The sequence below is a fragment of the Anguilla anguilla genome, chromosome 4 (genome assembly GCF_013347855.1).
Source record: "Anguilla anguilla isolate fAngAng1 chromosome 4, fAngAng1.pri, whole genome shotgun sequence".
Lineage (NCBI taxonomy): Eukaryota > Metazoa > Chordata > Actinopteri > Anguilliformes > Anguillidae > Anguilla > Anguilla anguilla.
In genome coordinates this window covers 48,900,167-48,923,372 of record NC_049204.1, presented here as the reverse complement: position 1 = coordinate 48,923,372, position 23,206 = coordinate 48,900,167, and the positions used below count along the sequence as shown (strand labels likewise).

General features: G+C 40.7%; 1 protein-coding gene across 1 annotated transcript; it reads right to left on the bottom strand.

Moving 5' to 3' along the window:
* Positions 1-12,468: 12,468 nt before the first annotated feature.
* LOC118225759 (oxygen-regulated protein 1-like) lies at positions 12,469-21,478 on the bottom strand. The gene is made up of 4 exons (XM_035414658.1): positions 20,840-21,478; positions 18,429-18,599; positions 16,472-17,652; positions 12,469-15,529 (listed from the first exon to the last, which is right to left on the bottom strand). The coding sequence occupies exons 1-4, from the start codon at positions 21,476-21,478 to the stop codon at positions 12,469-12,471; spliced, it is 5,052 nt and encodes a 1,683-aa protein (XP_035270549.1).
* Between the last annotated feature and the right edge of the window lie 1,728 nt (positions 21,479-23,206).

Sequence of the window (23,206 nt, the reverse complement as noted above, 5' to 3'; positions counted from 1 at the left end):
ACCTTCACTTAGTTTTATTCTTCTTTGACCTAGATATTTACTGAAAAAAAAGTATCTGCAATTCTGTGGGACTTTCAGAGCTAAATTGCTGCAAGACCGCCAGGGTTATCAGAAAGACAGTTTCAAAAATCGATTTCATGACACGAGTGATGAATGCTACAATTATAACCCATGGCTTATTATTTCTGCTATATGAGATGATGGAAATGAAGCTGTGCCAGATTTAGCAGGAAGGGACTGCAGTTAAACCTTCCTCTTACCTTCATTTCCCACACCCCCACTCGTTAACTTCATTCCAATTCAAATGCACAGCATGAAATACTTATTTCTATTGTATTTTCATTTTAAAATGTATAATGGTTGTACTCTATCAGAATCAGAACATAAAGTTTAATTTATTATAGTAAAGTGTCCACATAATAACAATCAGGTCACCAAATCGACTCTAATGACCCAGTGCAAGTGGACTCCACTCTGGGCCCTGGATTAAAAAAGCAGTTGCCTAGCATTTCTAATGATTCTTTACTTGAACTCCATTAAGTCTCTCTCTCTCTCTCTCTCTCTCTCTCTCTCTCTCTCTCTCTCTCTCCTTTTCATGAAGGGACAGGCTTGCTGCTGCAGTATTTTCTTCTCACCTGGAAAGTGCCTGCACTATTAAGCCTGAGCAGCTGACATTTCTCACAGCCCAGAATGATCAGTCTCGAGTCCCTTCTCTCCATTAGGCACAGAGGCAAACAGCAGCATCAGTGTTAGCACTGGGACAATCTACTGCCACCACTGTCACCTTCCAATCTCCCTCAGCTGCCATTGAACAACACAGAAAAGCACAAAAAAATCTCTTTCCATTAGCCACAATTGAGCAAACAGATGAAAGCAGCTTCTAGTCACCATTTACTGCAATGGAACATAATAATAATAATAATAATAATAATAATAATAATAATAATAATTGTTCACTGTATCCATGCATTACAAACACACAGACTTGTACACATATACTTAGATGTATACATTTTGATTCAAAATCAAACGCTTTACACAGTAAAGCAAATGTTGTTGTTTTTTTTTGTTGTTTTTTTTTAATTGTAGTTCTTCATTATGTTAACACAATTTTTACATAAAAACTCAGTGACCCATCATAAAGCTTCAACAGACCACTTTTTTCATGATTTCTACTGATCAAAAGGAGTAATGGTATTTTGCAGTAATTTCAGTCTAAGGTTCCCATATCATCACAAGCCTGACCATTTCTGCTTGATTGTACATTTATTTGGATCTCTGTAAATATACTCAGAATCAAAGGGAAAAGAGAGAGAGAGAAAGGATGTATGTAGGACTTTGTCACTACATACAAATAAATCAACAGCTTCAAATTAGTCTTAATAAGTAAATAGAAATTTCAGGATCTTAGCAGTACCCTGCTTATAATAATTGAAATCAGAGGGGCATGAGAGGTAATAGGTACTTAGGTATGGATGCACGTCAATATCATCCATAGAGGTGTTTCCCTGGCCCATTAGCTGTTTGTCACCCTGCTGCTAAACCACAGAATGACAACGTACATTTCACTGTGTAAATACTGTTATTGTTTCACCAATTTTCACTAAGTGGAATGTTTTTCTTTCTTTCCTTCTTTCCTCTTTTTCATGCTGGAGCAACGCTCTGCCCTCTGCACACACTGAAATGTAGCACATTTACTGTTGTTAGAAAAGCAACACCCACAGTCACTGAAAAAACAAACAGTAAAAATCACATTACAGCACTTTCAAGGGGTTCAGGTTTTAAAATGCTAACATTTTCTTTAGTAAACTCTAGTTAATATGTAATAAAAACAATAAGCCTTTGTCCTAGAGTATGGTGAGAAAATGAAATAAAATTATTTTGACATTGGACAGTTCGTTAATTAAGTTCATTAATTATCAAACAGCGCTAGCAAACATGCCAAGCACCACATCATAGGGAGAGAGTAATAGCTAGCAACAGGTCATCTAACATCAGTGGAAGGCTAACTACCTGCACTTGTGCAAGGTGGTGGAACTCTATACATGGTCCTACAGTAGCTCAGGGGCTATGTATCACAATAATAAGCAACTGATGTAGTTGCAGGAAACAATTGAAACCCCAGGAACATTGATCAGAGCCATAGACTTTCCAATTGGGTAAAACAGTCAAAGAATTAAAAATGACAAAAATGTGAACATTTCTCATATCCAAGATGTTTTGTTTTTATACTTCAGAGTAAATACTACTTAGAATGAATTATCTAGTGACCTAGCAAATGTGTCAAGTAGGGCATCAAAGGGACTTTGCGCTAAAGAGAGGTACGGCAAATACTGTATGTTTGCCAAACCACTTTAAAAATTGGTAGGAGGAAAGCTAACACCAAATGATTTTCTCCAAGAGCTATGCTGTGAAGTAAATGATTGTAATGCAGGGCTCTAAAAAGAAAACAAATCAGAGGTTGTTCTTGTGAAGTACTGTCCACACCATTCTGCAATTGAAGTCTAAAGTACAGCCAACAAGCTACCACAGTTACTGCATAAATAAAGGAAAAAGACATATTTAAGTATTAAACTCAAACTGGGTTTCCTAGAGGTGTATTACATACACTAAAGTAAAATAAGACGTGGTACAAAATCATTGCTTGTTTCTTATTTGAAAGGTGTCATTTTGCTCGAAAAGTTCTGTTTTGTTTCAACACATGGACCCACAGGGAGCCCACTGCCCCACGTTACCTGTTAGAACTTTCACCAAAGGAGGGACTCCAACCACTTGTAGCTCTAAAATGGACACCCTGACTCAGAAAGCAAATGTCTTGCATTATTGCATTGGTGAAATTGTAAGATTGTGACTGTTTACATTACTGCATGCTGCTTCTTGTATGTAAATACCTTATAGTACTGTAAAACTGTACTGATTCATGTGTCCTGAGGAAGAAAAAAAAATCTATGACTGCAAGTTTTGATTTAAATGAGTTTGCTGCCTCCTGGTGTGCACATAGAGTAAATGCAGAGGCTTGATGATTGGAATAGAAAAATACACAATAGCTCATTTCTAACAGAGGAAAAGGTTGGCCTGGATTCTGGAGGAAGTGTTATATTCCTGACAGGAAGCTTTGTTGTACCATTTTAGTGACCACCTTGAAGCATAGCTCAGAGTACCTCACATTGTCCTGTAATACTCACCCACATTTAATAACATGTGCCCTACCAGTGACTTAAACTGGGCAAACACCAACAATGTTAAACCATACATTCCAAACCAATCTTCTAGCATACATGGATTACTCCAGTAGTACCTCTGGCATTCAACACTTACATCACAGCACCCACTCTGAATTCTCAGGTATTGGGCCAGGTACTAGTGTTTCCGGACTCCAGTGCCAATCGTGCGTAGCCAACAAACAGGAATGCACACAACCCCAGCTTCTTCACCGCTGCTGCCCCTTCGAGTTGTACAGATACAGGGTACGGGCACACAAGTTATTACAGCCGTCAAGCTCAGATGCACCAATTCAACACGGGGCATACTTTCCTGGTATGTGAGGTAGATATTCAGCAGTTCTAGTAAAGAAATACAGTGCACAACAATACCAAAGTGGGAACACTGTAAGACAACCATTTAAAAATGTAATGTTTTTATATGTAAGTTTTGTTTTTATTTCAGTTCTGAAATGTTCAGCATGTTCTGACAGTCACTTCAGCACAATGGTAATGTACTACAATGTTTCTCCCCCTTATCTCCAAGCACATCTACTTGTCCATCTGGAAGCAGCCAAACAGATTTCCCTGTCAGTTTACAAAACAGCTGAACAATGTTTCCTTTCTGAAATTTTCACTTCTCAAATGGCTACTAATTCCAAAAGACAAAAGGAAAAGATAAGGACAGCAAACAAGATTGGAACAAGATTTCAGACACCATCCAAGTTAGTTAGCTTATAGTTTATATCAAACAGAAACAAGTCACCAGACAAAAAAAAAACTGATTTAAATTTCTTGCTTTGTGTTCAAGTTTTGGCCCTGTGGAAAATAATTAATTAATTAATTTATTTTTTGAAGTAAACATGCATAGATAAATAGTAATAAAATGCATATATGAAATCATTGCTTCAGGTCACAGCTTTAATTGTTGTGCAGTGACGTTGAAACCACTGATGATAGCATATTAGTAGCATGAAACTGTTCTGTACTTACAATTCCAATAATCAGAACTTACACGTAGTGGAATTTTGGCTATCTGTGGTGCACAGTTCTCTCACTATTCAGCCATCTATCTCACGATAGTCCAACTGATTGCAGTGACAGTGACAAAGCAGCGTAGATGCAGACCTAGAGCAAGCACGAGGTTAAGCGCAACCTTGTGTTTATTCAGTGCCCCGTGCTCTTGGTGGCACCATGACAACTAACTGTGGTCATACTACCTATCATCACATTACCTATAATCATTAAAAAAATAAATGCATGCAACCCTGTGGCATGGGGAAGTGCACACTCCACAGCCTTTGAAGGATCAATAACCAAAAGGCTGGCCAGATACCAACCATTCTCTGTGAAACAACATGGAAATAGCAAGCATTTTCTTCCATGCAGTAAGCAAATTGTCACTGTTCACTGTTGAAGAATTTATCCATTTATTCCTCTGTAAAAACACTACTTCAGTGACACATTAATGTTATACCATTTGTCTTGACCTCGGTAGTAGTAGCAGTGGATGTTTTCATAACACTTGTCATTTGGCTTTGGATGGTGCCCCTAAGGTCAGTCTTTCAAAAAAACAACTACAACAGAACAACAACAAAACAGGTCCATCTATGCCTGGAGATGGCCAGGCTTTGTTATGGATGAACAGCAACCACTTGTGTCAGAGCTGTTATGGAACCCAATTATGAATCACTTTTTCCATTCTCTGACTGGCCCGAGTCCCATAATGGCTGATCAAAACATTGTTCAAGCACCCCAGATGGACTCCCTCAAGATGTCAGTCTGCATTGAACCATAACATAACAATATCTGGTGCATGGGATATTGAGAAAACGACTTTGGATATTACACATCTACATTACATTACATTACATTACATTCATTTGGCAGACGCTTTTATCCAAAGCGACGTACAAGAAGTGCATTTTCATGATCGTAGACAACTGCTGAACACGGGTTCAGTAAGGTACAATTACTTATTTTGTACAGCTATTTCTAGCTGAGAACAATGAACACTAACCTGGTCTAACATCTGCAAAGCCAAACTAGGCAGAAGATTAAGCTAGAGTATTAGGACAAATACAATTTACCAAGAAGTGCAGGGATGGGGCAACATGTAACAAGTGACAAGGAGAAAGGGGTTTTTTTTTTTTTTTTTTTTTTTTTTTTTTTTTTTTTTTTTAATATATATATATATATATATATATATACACAGCATGGTGGTGGTTATTCTAGGTATAGTCTGAAGAGATGAGTCTTCAGGCCACGGCGGAAGATGGATAGTGAGGGGGAGGTTCGGAGAGGGACGGGGAGTTCGTTCCACCACTGGGGAGCTAGGGTGGAGAAGCTCTGTGATCCCTTTGGGCGGGTGGGAGGGGTTACAAGACGCCCTGCTGCTGCAGAGCGGAGTGGTCGAGCAGGCACATAGAATTGAGTCATGTCCTGCAAGTAGATGGGGGCTGTCCTGTTGGCGGCAGTGTAGGCAAGGGTCAGGGCTTTGAATCGGATCCTGGCAGCGACCGGTAGCCAGTGAAGCGATCGTAGCAGAGGAGTGACGTGGGAGAATTTGGGGAGGTTGTAGATGAGCCGGGCAGCAGCATTCTGAATCATCTGTAGTGGCTGTATGGCACAAGCTGGCAGGTTTGCAAGGAGAGAGTTGCAGTAATCAAGGCGAGAGGTCACCGTAGCCTGGACGAGCAGCTGGGTGGAGTGCGTCGTCAGGTATGGTCGAATCCTCCTGATGTTGTATAGGAGGAATCTGCAGGACCTTGATGTTGCCTTGATGTGCTCCTTGAGGTCCAGTTGGTCATCCAGGACCACCCCCAAGCTCTTGGCAGAGTGAGAGGCAGTCACTGTGGTGCCATCAACCGTGATTGAGAGTTCACGAAGCAAGGTGGTCTTGTGCGGGAAGAAGAGCAGCTCAGTTTTGTTGAGGTTGAGCTTCAGATGGTGGCTGGCCATCCAGGTGGAGATGTCAGCCAGGCAGGAAGAGATCTTATCATTGACCAGTGTGGCCGAGGGGGGGAAAGAAAAGAAGAGTTGTGTGTCATCTGCATAACAATGATAGGAAAAACCATGTGAATTAATGACTGAACCAAGAGATCTGGTGTATAAGGAGAACAGCAGAGGACCCAGTACAGATCCCTGCGGCACTCCCGTAACAAGTGGATGAGAAGCAGAGGCAGACCCCTTCCAGGTGACCTGGTAGGTCCTATCTGCAAGATAGGAAGCGAACCAAGACAGGGCAGTCCCGGCAATTCCCATCCCAGCCAAGGTGGAGAGGAGTATTTTATGGTTGACCGTGTCAAAAGCTGCAGACAGGTCAAGAAGGATCAGGACAGAGGAAAGGCGTGAGGCTCTTGCAGTGGCAAGTGCCTCCGTCACAGCTAGGAGTGCAGTCTCTGTTGAGTGCCCAGATCGGAAGCCAGACTGGTGAGGGTCTAGCAGGTTGTTCTGATGGAGAAAAGAGGTTAATTGTTTAAGAACTGCTCGTTCGAGGGTTTTGGACAGAAAGGGTAGAAGGGATACGGGTCGATAATTTGCTACATCGGAGGGGTCTAAGGTGGGTTTTTTGAGTAGTGGGGTAACTCGAGCCGTCTTAAAAACAGAGGGAACATGACCAGAGGAGAGAGAGGAATTAATAATGGAAGACAGATAGGGAAGGAGCTCGCTGGAGATAGATTGGAGAACTTTAGATGGGATGGGGTCAAGTGGACAGGTGGTTGCGCGATGAGAGGTGATCAGTTGTAATACATCGGAGTCCTCCAGCATTTCAAAGGAGGTCAGTGTGGCTGTGGGGTTGTCCTGGGGGGTTGGGGGGCTCACTGGATGGGTGAAGGAGTTCCGGATTGTAGCCACCTTTCCTTCAAAGGCGGCCAGAAAGTCATCTGCGGAGAGGGAAGAGGGAGGTGGGGGTGGAGGAGGAATGAGGAGGGAAGAGAAGGTGGAGAATAGTTTACGTGGATTAGAGACACATGCGCTGATCTTGGATTGGAAAAAAGAGGCTTTTGCAGACGTGAGGGCAGATGTAAAAGTCGCCAGCAGGGTATGGTATGCAGTCAGGTCATCAGAGGATCGGGATTTTCTCCACTTTCTCTCTGCAGCCCGCAGTGATGTTCTGCTGGAGCGTAGTGACTCGGTCAGCCATGGGCAGGGGGGTGAGGAGCGTGCTGGTTTGGAGACAAGAGGACAAAGTGAGTCGAGGGACTGAGAGAGGCAGGAGTTGAGGGTGGAGGTGGCAAGGTCAACTGGCAGGTTAGAGAAAGACGCGGGAGGGGGAAGTGTAGACAGAGCAGTGGAGACGAGGGAGGATTGTGACAGAGTAGGGAGATTTCTCCTGAAAGTTACTGTGGGTGAGCTATTGGATGAATTGAGGGGGAGTAAATAGGAGAGGGAGAAAGAAAGAAAGAAGTGGTCTGAGACATGGAGGGGAGTCACTGCAAGTTGGGGAATGGAGCAGCCTCTGGTGAATACAAGGTCTAGTTGGTTACCAGCCTTGTGTGTGGGGGGGGAGGAGGACAGGGATAGGGCGAAAGACTGGAGGAGTGAGGCAACCCTGGACAGTTGGGAGGTTTCTGGTGGGAGGTTGAAGTCTCCCAGTAGAATAGCAGGAGTGCCATCCTCAGGGAGAGAGCTCAGGAGAGTGTCCAGCTCGTCCAGAAATGAGCCGAGTGGACCTGGAGGGCGGTACAGAACAATAACGTGAAATGTAGAGGGATGAGTAACAGTAATCGCGTGAAATTCAAAGGAGGAGAAAGTAGGGTTAGGACTGGGGAGGACACAGAACTTCCAGGACAAGGAAATGAGTAGACCGGTACCCCCGCCTCGGCCAGAGGCCCTGGGGGTGTGCGAGAAGGAGTATCCCGCAGACAGTGCAGCTTGGGTGGCGGTGTTATCGGGAGTGATCCAGGTTTCCGTGAGAGCCAGGAAGTCAAGAGACTTCGTCTTGGCAAAGGCAGTAATGAAGTCAGCTTTCTGGACGGCTGACTGGCAGTTCCATAGTCCACCTGTGACAGTGAATTCCTGAGGTGTGGATAAGGGTGGGTAGATCAAGTTGGTTAAATTACGCCTGCGGTGAACAGACCATTTGGGGCGAGGCAGCGCGCACAAGGGAATGGGGTTTAAAAACATGATAAACTGATGACGAGGCTGCCTATGGCAGCCTCTGCTGGAGCTATAAATACTGGGTGACAATTACGTGCTTGCATTAGCTTCATTAGGGCAGATAAGCACCAGGTGAAGCTCCTCGAAATTAGCTCAACAATACGGGGCAGTTAAACACCAATCCCCACACACAGTTTCACTAACGCCTTTAACTAACTAACAACAGCAAGTCAACTACAGATATTCTCAGCTAACGCCCAACTAAGCTTGCTGACTAGCAACAGTTGAGACAAGTTTTAAAAAAGATTAGGCTACCTAAATTACACACAACTATGTTCGCTAACTAGCAACAGCAGAAACAAATTAAGTTATGATACGCTTATCTGAATCGCGGGGGACGGCAGAAGCGACGACACAATCAGATGCACACTGTTGAACCACAGATGAACACCACTTAAATAGCACCAGGTGAAGCTCCTCGAAATTAGCTCAACAATACGGGGCAGTTAAACACCAATCCCCACACACAGTTTCACTAACGCCTTTAACTAACTAACAACAGCAAGTCAACTACAGATATTCTCAGCTAACGCCCAACTAAGCTTGCTGACTAGCAACAGTTGAGACAAGTTTTAAAAAAGATTAGGCTACCTAAATTACACACAACTATGTTCGCTAACTAGCAACAGCAGAAACAAATTAAGTTATGATACGCTTATCTGAATCGCGGGGGACGGCAGAAGCGACGACACAATCAGATGCACACTGTTGAACCACAGATGAACACCACTTAAATAGCACCAGGTGAAGCTCCTCGAAATTAGCTCAACAATACGGGGCAGTTAAACACCAATCCCCACACACAGTTTCACTAACGCCTTTAACTAACTAACAACAGCAAGTCAACTACAGATATTCTCAGCTAACGCCCAACTAAGCTTGCTGACTAGCAACAGTTGAGACAAGTTTTAAAAAAGATTAGGCTACCTAAATTACACACAACTATGTTCGCTAACTAGCAACAGCAGAAACAAATTAAGTTATGATACGCTTATCTGAATCGCGGGGGACGGCAGAAGCGACGACACAATCAGATGCACACTATCTATAAAATATTATATATATATTTATATATATATATATATTATATTTCATTAGTACCACTACTCTGTGTATTGCTATTACTGTAAATTAATACGAAGTTTCTCAAATTGTGAGAGGACATAGTTTCGGCATTATCTGTACCATTTACACTAATATATAGCCTATGGGTGATGCGCATGTTCCCCAGCTGTATACTAAAAGTGGCTGACTTAACAAGGCACCTGTCCTTTGTTAAATGTCCAGATCTTTTCTGACTCAAGAAGCTGTCTGGAAGTGGTGTCCCCATTTTCTTCACAGACAATAATGTAAACACTCACTTTGGTTCCTGCATTCCACAGGTCTCCTGTCACAACATGGACCTGGTTCACCATGACTTTGGAGAAACAAAGAAGTCTTAGAACAACAGTGACACTTCCTTAGACACTGGGACACAAGAAAACATCAAGCTGTGAGGCCTTTACTACAAGATGATGGATCATATCCTTAAAATTCAAGAAAAAAAGATGAAGGCACACAGAAAGAGACAGATATATTCACACAAAAGTTGTGACAATAGATTAAAGTATGTAAGCTGTTTTCAGGTAACAAAACCATATATAAACTTGCCTGAATGTAAGAAAAAGAGAAAGAGAGAGAGAGAGAGAGAGTTAATGGAGTTCAAGTAAAGAATCATTAGAAATTAGAAAAGTCCACATTGGTAGAAAAAATTAGTTCTCATATGGAGAATTGTCTGAACTGATTCATTCATGGCAATGTAACCACAAGATCTGAGGTAAAGAATAGTTACCAGGTTGAGTTGGATAGCTATGATGCATAACAGAAACATGCATATTTTCTCAGCCTCATTTTCACGGCAAAGCCAACAATTAACAGGAATGAAGAATATCTCTTCACTGACATGATTCTGCAGCCACACCTTCGATAAAGAGCGTTACATGCGTACACCTGGAGCGAAAATCTGTTAATTATCTACAATGTTCAAGTGACTTTTTATTGAATGCAGTGTGTTATGAATTGTCAAATGCTTTCCATTCATAGAAAAAAAGCACTGCATTCCAGTATGTGAAAATATGGCTATTTTTGAAAGCAATAATTAGTGTTAATACATCACTATCGTCAGAGAGGTTGTTGTCTGACTATAACACCTTGTTCTAATAAAAATTCCAATGTGGGCAAAATATACTAGTGGAAATTTTGTCCTCAGAAGAAAGATGCTTACATTGAAGCGAGCTTCATATCTGTGGTGAAATACGGTGGTGGATCTCTGATGGTATGGATTTGTTTTGTATCTGCTGGTCCTGGGACCAAGTTCTTTTGGCCAAGAACCTGATATCCGATTGCCAAGGAACTCAAACGTGGCCCCATATGAACCTTTCAGCAAAACAATGACACCAAGCATAACTAAGAAGCAACAAATAAATGGATGCATGACCACAAAATTACTGTTGCAATGGTTATTTCCAGACTTCAATCCAATATAAACAATGTGTGATATGAGTTGAAAAGGGCAGTCCACAAGATTGTGTTTGGAGGAAGCATAAAACATATAATATAGAAGACAACGCATTTGTGTTGTTCTTGTGATAGGGTGTGAATTATTTTTCTTTTTTATATAAATATGCACACACACACACACACACACACATACACATACACGCACACACACATAGATAGACTATATGTTAGTGTACCCATAATTAATTCCATTTCTCTCTCTCCCCCTCTCTATATAGATAGATACACTATAGATACACTATAGACAGACAGACAGACAGATAGACAGATAGACCCAAAGATGTTGGCATAGACCATGTATTCTGTAAAGCATCAAAAAGTATAAATTCCAGCTGCCAGTAGTCTTTGAAATATACATTTATTGAGAATTTAATGAAGTTATTACTTGTGTTACTTTCACAGTCAGTTGTACAAAAACTACCTGTATGTATCCTTCCAGTTTAAATATCATTGTGATTAAACTGCTTTTCTGTATACCTGTACATGCATGCTATTATTACATTAACCTCAAAATGATTCCACTTAAAATGAGTTCTGACCTTTACTTTTACTACTTGATCTAGACAGTAAAAAGAAGATCTTTTTTTTCATTGTGAGGCATAATTTTCTCAGTGCTTAAAAAAAGCTATGAATGATATATGTAAATCGGGAATTAACAAAAAAAACCATATAGTATTCTATTCATAACCCAGTTTTCAAAATTAACATGACTCCACATCCACATATGTAAAATTATACGAATTATTGTGATGACACTCCAAACATTAAGTTCTAGTTTTCTAGAAATGACTTGTTCTTCTTGTGACTCAGGTTTCAGAATGTACATGTATGCAAGTTTAAGTGATGAAGACTATTTTGAAATCATTCCCTTTCATGACATATTTACACAATGTAATTAGTTAATAATTGCACATTCATGCTGCAAAAACAAATTTTTACAAATATTTTTATATGCATAACATTCTTGTACATGCCACTGCAATTGGCAAAAGTATAAAATAACAACAAAATTTAATTGCAAATCTCAAATTGGATAAATTTCTTCAGGACAAAAGGAATTAAAGAAGGATGATTTGAAAAAATTGTCTCAAATTTTGGACTGAGTTGAGAGTTCTCAGGAGTTAGACGCTAAAGATAATGTATATAATACAATAATTGATTTATTTAAAAATAATCTTATCAATTTGAAACCATTCCAGATTTAAATAACCATATTCAAAATAATTAAGAAAAAAAAAGTTCTGTTCTGTACAGAACATAGGAAGGGCATCTAAAAAGTAATTTACTAATAGAATGAACATATTATGGATTACAAACAAATTAATGGAAGTACCCAAATAATTAGAGACATCTATTTGTAATGAGCGAACTAACATTAATTAACAGGCACTAAAGTACTTCTCATTAGAAGTACATTCACCATTGACATAGGCATATCATATACAGTATGCTACAGACATATCACATTCAGTGAAACATGCTACAGTAGCATAAAAAGGACCAGCAGTTTTGCTGGAGGATCTACTGGAAATGGTGAATTGAAAGGTCACAGTATGGGACAGTGCTGACCACACATTAAGTACAGCATCTCCAGAGGGTCCTGCTCCTGGACTGCTCTGCTGTTAGTGGCACCCTGTGCTCTGGTAGGCTGAGTTACCACCACAGGTGCCCCCGATTGTGGATGCACTTTGTTGCCTGTTTTCTTGAACTCCACAGATGCAAAAGATGGGAGGCTGCCATTTTTTTCTATGCACACTTTGGGTTCCTCAGTAGCTGGGGAAAGCTGAAAGTCTTTCTTCGCTGCTTTAGTGCTGCTGTTTGTTTTAACGTTCAGGTCATCCTGGAAAAGCTCTGAGTCGCTGCCATGGGGAAGGCTGAAGTAGGTGCAGTTGGGCACTGCTGTTTTCCCTGGGTCCTCCAACTCTGGGGACGATATGACCGCGAGAGGAGGGTTGTGACTCCCAAAGTGCGAGTAAGGAGCGGCATCACTTGCATAGCCTGGCCCAGTTTCCACTGACATGCTATCCCCATTCTCTTGCATTGCCGAGTCCTCTGGTGGGGATTTTCTGATCAGATGGTTCTCTTTGAGGAGCCATCTGCCCTTGTCAATCAAAACCCCTTCCTTTGTGTCCACATTAGTTTTCAAGGCAATGCATTGAGTCGGCTCGTTACATGTGGTGTACAAGCTTGTGGCATTAAAGTAGGACATATCTGTGATCACTTTGGCCTTTGCTTCATGGAAAGCAGTGAGGCTGCCAACACTGTTGCTTCCTGGTCTGTTTTCTCTCTTGGCTTTTGCTCCAGAAGGAGGTCGCTTGCCTGCAGTGTCATTCCTCCCATACAGCCTCTCGATGGTTCTTCTCACGTAGCCTTTGGCAATAGACCGTCGTCCACTTTCATCCTCTCCACTTTCTGTAGAGGTGTCCAGTGATGCCTGGGATCTGTACCCCCCGCTGTCAGATGTTTCTGGTCTGTAGTCAGACAGGTCTGATGTATTTGGGCTAGGTAGCTGTTTGTGGCCGTACTGGAAGTCCACATTACTTCTGGCTAAAAACAGGTCCCTAATTGACTTGACCCTTGTTCCTTCAAATTCTCTCTTTAAGCTGCCCTTAGAGTCATAACTAAAAGCTAAAGAGGAGGCGGATGGAGCAGGGTGCAGAGAGTTGTTTAACTCCTCAAGTATTTTCACAGACTGGGAAACATTATTCCAGACACACTCGTCTTCCACCATGGCTTCTTCAGTGACAAGGTTGAGCTGATTAGAACCTTCTGTGCTGTGAGTTGTATGCATGTGTGGGGTGCTTTTATTAACCTGCTCTTCTTCACAATTAGGTTGATTTTCTTCTACATAGCAGAAATGTTCTTCCATGTGCCTGACCTGCTCCTCATCGTGCATAGCCTGTTGTTCATCTTTGCTGTCTTGCTTGTCTTCATAACTTGACTGTTTTTCTACATAGGTTGGACATTGTTCAGTAAAACTCTCTTGTTCTCCTATACAAGCAGCTTTCTCCTCTTTATATGTAGATTCATTTTTTTCATAACTAATGTGTTTATTCACATAGCTATTCTGTTCTTCTTCATAGTTAAACTGTTTTGCCGGTTCTTCTACACAACTATCGTGATCATTTTCATGGCAGTTCTGTTCTTCATCAGGACTTAACTGCTGTTCATCCTGGCTGGACGGCCATTCTGTTTTGCTTTCTTGCTCTTTTACGCTTCTCCCCTGATCCTCCTGGCAACAACCCTGCTCCTCCTCATAGATACATTGCTTATCTAAACAGTGTGCCTGGTCTTCTGCATAGATAGCCAGCTGCTCTTCATGGCTGCACTTATTGCCTGTGTCATTTTTCTGTTCTTCTACAAAACCAGTCTGTTCTACATAGCTAGTCTTTTCTGCATCATAGCTTACTTGCTCTTCCACATAGTTGGCCCTCTCTTTTTCATTACTCTTCTGCTTTTCTGGGTCTTCAGCTTGCTCTTCTACACAACCACTTTGTTCGGCACAACAAACCTCTTTTTCTACATAGCTTCCCTGCTCTACCTCACAAGTCCACTGCCAATTTTCATGGATAAGCTCCTCCCCTTGACAGATAGCTGAGTGTTCTATGAAATTGCCCTGATTTTCATCATAGCAGAGTGGTTGTTCTGCATATCTATCTGTTCCTTCTTCATAAATATTGTGCTCTTCTTCATGGCCCTCCTGCTTTTTTTCTTGGTCAACTGGCTCTTCTGTACAGCCTTCTGGCTCTTTGCTGATCTCTGCCTGTTGTAAAGCTGAAAAATCAGCTTTTTTAGTACCAACTCTAACAGTGCTTCCAGTGTCCGCTATGAGTGCACTTGTGACATTTTGAATGATTGATTTAACATAATCTCCCACTTCCTGTTCAAAGTTTGATTCTATGAAGTTGATTGTCTCTTCTTCTACACCTGATTCTTTAAGATCATTTAATCTCTCCCCAGGGTAAGATTCTGCAGTGTCATTCATTTCAGAGTTCTCCATAGGGACTTCACTCATGTTTACATCACTTGTCTTTCTATTGACAAGGGTCGACAACTCTTCTTGGAGTTTGGTATTTGTGCTAAGTTCCTCCACTAATTCCTGAATATCAAAGGGCTGTTCCTCATTTCTATAGCTTTGGTCTTGGCATGTTTCAAATGATAACTCATGTTCAAAGTTGGACGATAGCCTGTGATTTTGAGCCTTGTCACTGAGTTCCTGAAAACTCTTCCAGTTCTGCAACAACTGTGAGGATGTAGACTTTTGCAAATCTGAAAGGCTAACCTTCAGCTCATCTGCATCTTCAATGCTGGCTATTTTCTTCAAAGATTCCATCATTTTCAAAGCCTCAGTGCATGATGTATTGTTAACTAGTGGTTCGTTAGTTTTTGTGTTTGAGATTCCTTCCTTTAAAGTCATAACTGATAAAAATGCAAGGAGTGCCTGGGGGGATGAACCAAATGTAGAAGCCACGTAGGATGAAAAGTCTGGTAAGCTGTGTGACTTCTCCATACAAGAAGGTTGTCTATGTTCTGAAATCTGTCTGATTTCTTGAATTGATAAACTCAGTTTTTCTAGCATGTGTCTTATGTCCAGGTACTCTGCTGATCTGTGAGTAAAGAGAGTGAGTCCTGGTTTCATGTTTACACTTTCAGTGGAAATGCAATGTCTTTGCTTTTCACCTGAGCTGTCATCTGATGCCATTTCATCTTTCTCTATGGTGGGATCACCATCTATCAATCTCTCTGTGACATTACTGTCATGATACTCCTCTGTATTAGGCCTGCGTGCCTCATGCATTGTTTTGTTTTCCTCAGGAAAAGCCTGTTCCTCGTTTCTTATCTGAAAGACCACCCTTGCTTCCATGTTAACCTTAGTAGAGTTTATGTCTTCCATGTATGCTGTTGGTTGTGGGTGAGATTTTTTCAGCCAGTGTTCTACATATTCATTGACAACAGAGGGAGATGAATGTGGTGCCGGCAATGAAACACTTTCACTTAACTCCTTCAATTCCTGTGCATCACTCCTGTCTTCATTCATTGATTTCTGCTTTGTCAGTACCTGTTTGATGTGGGTTGACTCAATAGGAGGCAAGAGATCAAGTACCTTTTTCCTCAGGGGCAAGTCTTCTGGATTCAATGCCTTATTGACTGGCTGATCTCTGACAGATTTCTCTTCAATTTGACTCAGTCCCTTCTCAGATGATAAGCTATTTGAATGTTCAGTGTTCAATGAAAACATGCTTTCAGGCAATTTTGAGTTTTTAATTGAACCACTTCCACTCCTATTCCCTTTTCTTTTCTTTTTTCTTTTACCTGGCTTTTGTTGGCTACTCTTTTCAGCTTGTTTCTCAGAGTCTGTAGGGCTCGAAATGTCTGTTTTCTCTTTCTTGCTTTTGTTAAGTGTGTCTCTGTTGCGCTCCTTTTGCTTCTTTTTGTATGGGCTCAAGCTTGAGTGAAAGCTTTGTTTTTCTTTTGGCCTTATAGGCTTCCTCATGACTTTATCAAAGTTTTGACTCATTGTGCTGTCTTTGCCCTTTCCATAATCTGACCCTGCACATTCTCTTTCTGAATTAGCAACAGTTTGAATGTCATAGTCAGTGGTGAGATCAGTTCTGTTCTTGCAAGCTGGGACCCTGGGCTCTGACGATAAGGACAAGGTCTCAGCCCTTCTGCCACTCAGAGATTCTGAAGCTGTGAATGGTCTCCTTAGGTCCAGTTCAAAGTCATTGCTGGCAGAATAAAGGCCTGTGTCGGTAGACGCAGGTCTCCCATGCATTGATTCACACTGGCTCCGAACATGGAATTGTGTATTGGCAAAGAAATTGTCATGACAGCTCTGTTGCTCATATATGTGCAGCACTGTTTCTGTAATTTCCTCTTCATGTAGGATTTCCGATACTCCTGATGGATCAATGGTGGATTGCAGTTTGTTATTATTGATTTCCATGGACCCCAAATTCCTGGGTTTGGGAATGGGCTTGCTGTTGCACTGTCTTACTATGCAGCACTCCTCCGTAACTTTGCCTTCAACAGTTTCTTCTGTGTAGGAGTATGTCCCAACTACATTTTCCTGTATTCCTGTTTCAGTTTCCATTTTGATGCTTTCCACTGAGGCCTGTTTCTTTCTAATGCTTCTTGGCCCAGGGGTTGGTGCCCTCCTAGAAGTGGGCTGCCATGCCTCAGATCCTGCACCATATGTTTCATCCTCTTCCTCTTCACAAATAGGCCCGTTTTCATTTGGTAGGATATTGTTCTCATCCTTCGATTCATATCCATCAGGATCTAGCCCATCATTGTCTTTAGATGGCACAGTGCTTGAATCCGGTGTGCAACTGTCCTGCTCTGGCTGTGTGAGGCAAGCCATGTTGAGCTGATTGGCAACACTGGACCTTGTTAACGTGGTACTCCAGTGTACTGTCTCTTCCTCCTTTATTGTCAGTCGTACCTTCATCTCCACAGTCATGCTGCCATCTTGGTTGACCCGGAAGGACTTTTCTATATCATCATCGGGAGGCACAAGGTGGTGGTCCTCCCCCAAATCTCCTGCACAGGTGCAAGTCTCCGCCTCCACAGATCCCAGTGTGGTGTTTGGGTCCATCTCCACCGAACCAGTGAGGTTACTGGGGAGATCATACACACTTCCCGTGATGGAGTTCTGGATCTGATTCACAAAGTACTTCTCAGACGACAAAGAGAAATTCCTGGACTTTGAGCTACTGGATCGTGATTTCTTTTTGCCTTCAGCCAGATGATTGCAATGAGATCAAATAACCAAAAAATATTAAAGATGGTGAAAAATAGAAAATCAGGTTTTTAGGCAGGATAGGATATCCAAAAAGAAGAAAGAAAAAAGGAAGGAAACCGGGAAAAGAGAAATAAATGTAAGAAATTCTATAAATGGATAAGAATACAAAAGTTTTATACCATAAAATACAATATTTGTTAAAAATAATAGTGGCACAGTTGTAAATCTTTCAAAAATATTAATAACGGGAAAAAACAGCAACAAATTGAACAATGGAAATACAATGGTTGTGTCCATATGTATGCATATGCACTCCAGCTCAGCACAGCAGGAGGGTATAATATGTAGGTCACTCATGGAATTATTGGTATTATCTGCACCTGAGCACCTTACCAATGCTTATCTCTTGGAGAGATAGCTGAGGGTCTGATAAATACAAAATGCTCTGGTATTCCACAGATAATATTTTCAGAAGAAACGCTAAAAATACGGCTTTGAAATATTTTTGTGAAGAGCCGTTTCAGCATAAGTTCTCTCGGTTTTTTTGTCTGCATATTAATTTTATAGGTGTTTTCCAAATATTTAAAAAAAATAAATTATTAGTCAGTATTTTGTCCAGCTATTATTTGACGTATTAAAAACACAACTAATTCAACTTTTTTGCATGAAATATTTAGCATTTTTGCCTCATCTTTTAACATTAAAAATTCTCACGAAACATTTTCTAATTCTCAAAATTTCAAGTTACAATTTAAGAGCACAGACTTACGAGTCTTTGGCTGTAGCCTATTTGGAATGACACGACTGGATGTTGCAGGAAGCCGTGTGGGCAGGGAGGGTTTCAGAAGATCATAGTTGCCTGACTTGAAGGGTTCACGGCCTGTAGCAACAACTGCTCCTGAACATAGAATCAGTGCTGGAAGACCATCCACCTACAATCCAAGGAAACACATTTTTTACATACTGTGATTTAACCAAAAAATGTATCTACACACATAAGCAAATAAAGTTTTTTTTTCATGCGTGGACATCATCTCAACACATTGTACAGAACCTTGATGGAAAATGATGAGGTCACACATGTCAAAGCTCTAAAGTTTACACGCCGGCTAAGATCAGGTATCTTCAGTGATTAAAAATAAAAACTTCATAATTAAACATCGACATTGAGGGAAATTTGTTTAAATCCATAAATATTGTACCAACAATGTTGATATTCATTGATGTGTTTTTGTATTTCTTCCCTTCTACACAGGCAATATAGTGTCTGCAATTTTTTTTTCTTGTTTACTAAAATTGCTTTTCAGAAAGTACTGATGATAATTTGCCAAAATACTACAGTAAATGATATTCATCCTACCCAGGTTTGTGAGTAATCATCAAGTTAAGCATCTAAAGTTGAGAAATGTTTACTAATAGTTAAAGTCATATGAATAGTGGGTCTACTGGCAATATTTATATAACACTTATAATTCATCTGATAAAGTAGAAGACACATTTGCTATTGATCATTGGTTTTCCTCTTCCTCAAAGTAACTGTGGTTGGGAATTTTTTTTTCCATCTATAATTGGTTGTACCTCTGTGTCTATTAGGGAATGTGCAGCCAATGATCGGTTGCCAATCCCTTAAAAAAGAATATATTCTTCTTTTTAAGATATCAGCAAGTAATCTGGTTTGAGGTTTGAGGCACACTATGCCATGACCCCACCCCCTTTGTAACGTGAATCACCAACCTGTCCCGAGATGACGCCACAGCTAATTGGATGAGACCCGGCAACCAATGAGATTATCTTTTTTGTTATTTTTCTCTTGTCTATTTGGGGACTGTAACAAGCAGCAGTGTGTCAGGCGAGGGTGATGTCATGTGCTGAGGCTCTAGAAGGCCAGTAACCCGGGTTTTGTGTGGTCATGTGTGCACATCCGGGCATTTACTATTCCAAACAGGTTGCTTTTATTAGAAACACGATTCTCTCTGTAAACTCACTAAGACCCGGTACTTAAAGGAGAACCTCTGGCTCTAAGGAATTGAAAAGTTCACCTGAAAAACCTTGAGACTTCTGAGAACTCCTGAGCAAAAAAAAAAAAAAAAAAAAAAAAAAAAAAAAGTGAAAAAGTTGATAAGTATTTGGATATATCAAGAACAGCTTAAAATGGCTGATTTATAAAGATCAGATATGTCCAATTATATATTCTGATTGTTTTTCCCACAAGACCACCCTGTGTGTCCTTTTATGCAATACTCAATTTGTCAAAAGCTGTGCTCCAAAAGAATGTAAGGATTTAGGCAGCTGTGGAGATTGAAATTATGTAAATGGTTCACATTGTTTGTTTAATTATAGGGATGTCAGTCTGCATCAGCGGGAGGTTTGCTGCTAATTTGTACATCACAATGTGATTAAGTCTATTTAAGTCTCTCATTCTCAGGGTCTCAGGTTCTTTGACTAACAACCATGTCCGCAACTAGCTCTAGCAAATTAGCAGCGAGAGCCATATTTTGATCCTACCAAAAATGTCCAAAGAGGGCAGAATTATTTTTTTCTGTTTTATACCGAAGTAGAATTTGCTTTCGTCCTGGCTTTTCTAATGTGCATTCCCTTTTGCTGTTGCGATAGGCAATGATTTTAGTTTCACCTCAACTTTCAACATTACCTTAAAAAGGCAAAAATAAAGAATGATCATACACTGAAAAAAGTTTCATTGGATGAATCTAAAATTTTTACTTCAATTTATTCCTCAATTCGCTGAAAAATTTCAATTGAAAAAGTCTAAAAAAATATAGGTGTAACAGTAATACCTTACAATAAAGGTAATTCATACTGAAATGAAAATAATGGTTAATGTATTTGTTAATGATTGACTAATTACAAGTTTATCCTATGTTTTGTTCATGTTTAAATAATCCTGTAACTAGGACATTAGTTAACATATTTCTAATCTACTAATTAATGAAATGTTAATTTCATGCTTAACTAATGTATTTCTACATCATTAATTCATGTTATCAAGTACAATAGTAAATTAATGTGACCTTATTGTAAAGTGTTGCCGGTGTAACAAATCAAAGTGTAGAAAATAAAATGTGTTACTTATTAAAAATATTTCCTTGGCTATTGTTAATCCTGTGGGGTCAATAACATTCAATACCAGCTGTATTCAGACCAAAAAACTTACCCTTCTCCCATCTGCAGTGTATAGCTTCACCACTGGGAACTGCATGATCTCACACATGTAATCCAACAGAGCCTCAAAGGTCTGCATGGTTTTCCTCTGCAGCAGGACGGTGTGCTTCACGCTGGGGTCTCCGTTCCTGAAGACCACTAGCCTCTTGGGTGTCCACACCCCCAGTGGGTTTTCCCTTCTGGCAGACCGGCCCATGTTCTGCCGCGCCAGCTGAATGGCCCTCCGGCGGGCGCTGACTGGCCGGGCACTGTACCACGGCGGCAGCTTCTTCCTGGCCATCTCCAGGTTGATTGGTTTGACCTTCTTCTGGTCAGAGCAGATGTAGGACTGTCCATCCCGCAGCTCCTCCAGGGTCTTGACCGCGTGCACCCCTCTCGGGGTGGTGATGTTCCTCACTCCAAAAGGCAGCGGGACTTTCTTCGACAGGCTGTCCAGTAGGGCGTCAAAGGTCTTGAAGGTACGGCTGTTGATGACCAGCCTAAGCCCGCTGAACTGGGGGTCCCCGCTCTTGTAGAAGCAGACGCGCTTGGAGGCGATGGGGTCGGAGATGCACGGGTGTCGGGATACCGCAGTGAGACCACTTCCTGAGGACTGGTCCTGCTGAGGCTTCTGGGGGGCTGTGTCACTCATAATTGTGGACTGTCTGAAAAAGAAAAAAATGTGATTTGAACTGATATAGCATTACATGGCATTTTGGCTGTTCATTTATAATTATGCAACATTTTGAGTCATCGTAGACACTTTTCCCACTGTTATCACATTAGCTGTCCCACTTCAACGAAGATATCGTGGTCGTATGTGTCAATGTATTTATGTGCAAGTACAGATCAGAATCACACTTTCTGTGTGTACTGTGTTTAATTGGATCAATGCTTCATTTCAGTCCTTTCTACCTCATAAAGACCATGATGTGACATTTGAATTGAAGTTTTCATAGAAATTCAGTGTATAGTATTCAGTGTTTGATGAGATTCATGCTATAGAAAATAATCTCTCATGCTAGAGAAAAGCTGGACTGTCCATTCAGGCTATACCATTATAATTATATTTCTATTATTACATAATAGAATAATATATTTGGTTTCAACTCTCTGCCCAAAAGCCTGTTACGTGTGTCATTATTCATGAACTTTGTAAGGGACTCGATAGGTTAGTGAACCACAGCTGAATCAAGGCAGCTGGGGCTGAAAGGTTTTGAAATTGGGGAATTGTATGTCATGTGACTTCCTCTGGCCAATAATTTCATAGACGTATGGTGCCACCCACTGGGCAGTGATGCTGCCCTATAAGGTCATAAAGCACTGAACATAACTTCAGAACACACAACAACTGTTTCTATCAAGCTGTTTGGTTATTGCTTACCAACTCATTTTAGTGGTTACTGTTTGCAGAGATATAAAAAAATAAATAAAGAAAACAAAGCACAGGGAAATAAATTATACATATAATTCTTTATCAAAAAACTAAAAATAATCCATGCATTGATGGGATGTCTGTTCTAGTCCCTAGTCTATAGGGTAGGTCACTTTGGGCTGTATATTAACCTGCTGTGTGGCAGAGCTTCAATTAACCACAATTTAATTAACCTTCAATTACCAAATTACATTTTCAGGGAAGTAATCAGAAAATTGTACTCACTATGCATACCGTGAAAATACAGTGCACTCCATAAGTATTTGGACAATAATATTTTTTGTTGTCTCAACTCTGTACTCCAGCACATTTCTTCTGAAATGAAATTGAGGTTAACATGCAAATTATCAGCTCTAAATTGCAGGTATTTGCATCCATATTAGGTTATTCATATAGGTATTACATCCTTTTTCAGACATTGACCAAAAGTAATAGGGCAATTGGTCCTGTTTTGTGGCCCGCTGTGTGTCTTTGCATCATTAGTTAATGCACAAGAAAGCTAACAAGAGTTGTCTAGAGTTGATTCTAGGTGTGGCACTTGCATGTTGCTGTTGTCCCTCAACATGAACACCAAAAAATGTCAAAGCAGTAAAGCATCATAAGGCTGAAATATCAGAATGAATCGGTCATACACAGCCAAAATATTGCTTGTGTCACAAAAACACACACACACATACACACACACACAAAAAGAAATTAAGTGAAGACTACACCAGCTTAACCTCGGAGGGTTCAACCTGAGATGGAAACCACAAGTAAGCCTCAAGCACAGAAAAGCCAGGTTAGAGTTTGCTAAAAAGTATATAAAAAACTGCAGGTTTTGAGCAAAGCCTCATTGGCACGTTAGATGAGTGGAAATGGAACTGACCCACATGTCTTTATTGATGATGTGACTGTTCACGACAGCAACAGGGTGAATTTTGAAGTGTACAGAAACATCTTATC

Excerpts from the sequence above, each read along its gene's own strand:
- LOC118225759 (XM_035414658.1), bottom strand. The coding sequence starts at position 21,478 with ATGAGTGACACAGCCCCCCAGAAGCCTCAGCAGGACCAGTCCTCAGGA. Across the intron at positions 18,600-20,839 it reads ACACTGCAGATGGGAGAAGG|GTGGATGGTCTTCCAGCACT; the intron begins GTAAGTTTTTTG and ends CTTGGATTGTAG. Across the intron at positions 15,530-16,471 it reads TCAGAAAGAGAATGTGCAGG|ATCAGCAGAGTACCTGGACA; the intron begins GTCAGATTATGG and ends CTTTACTCACAG.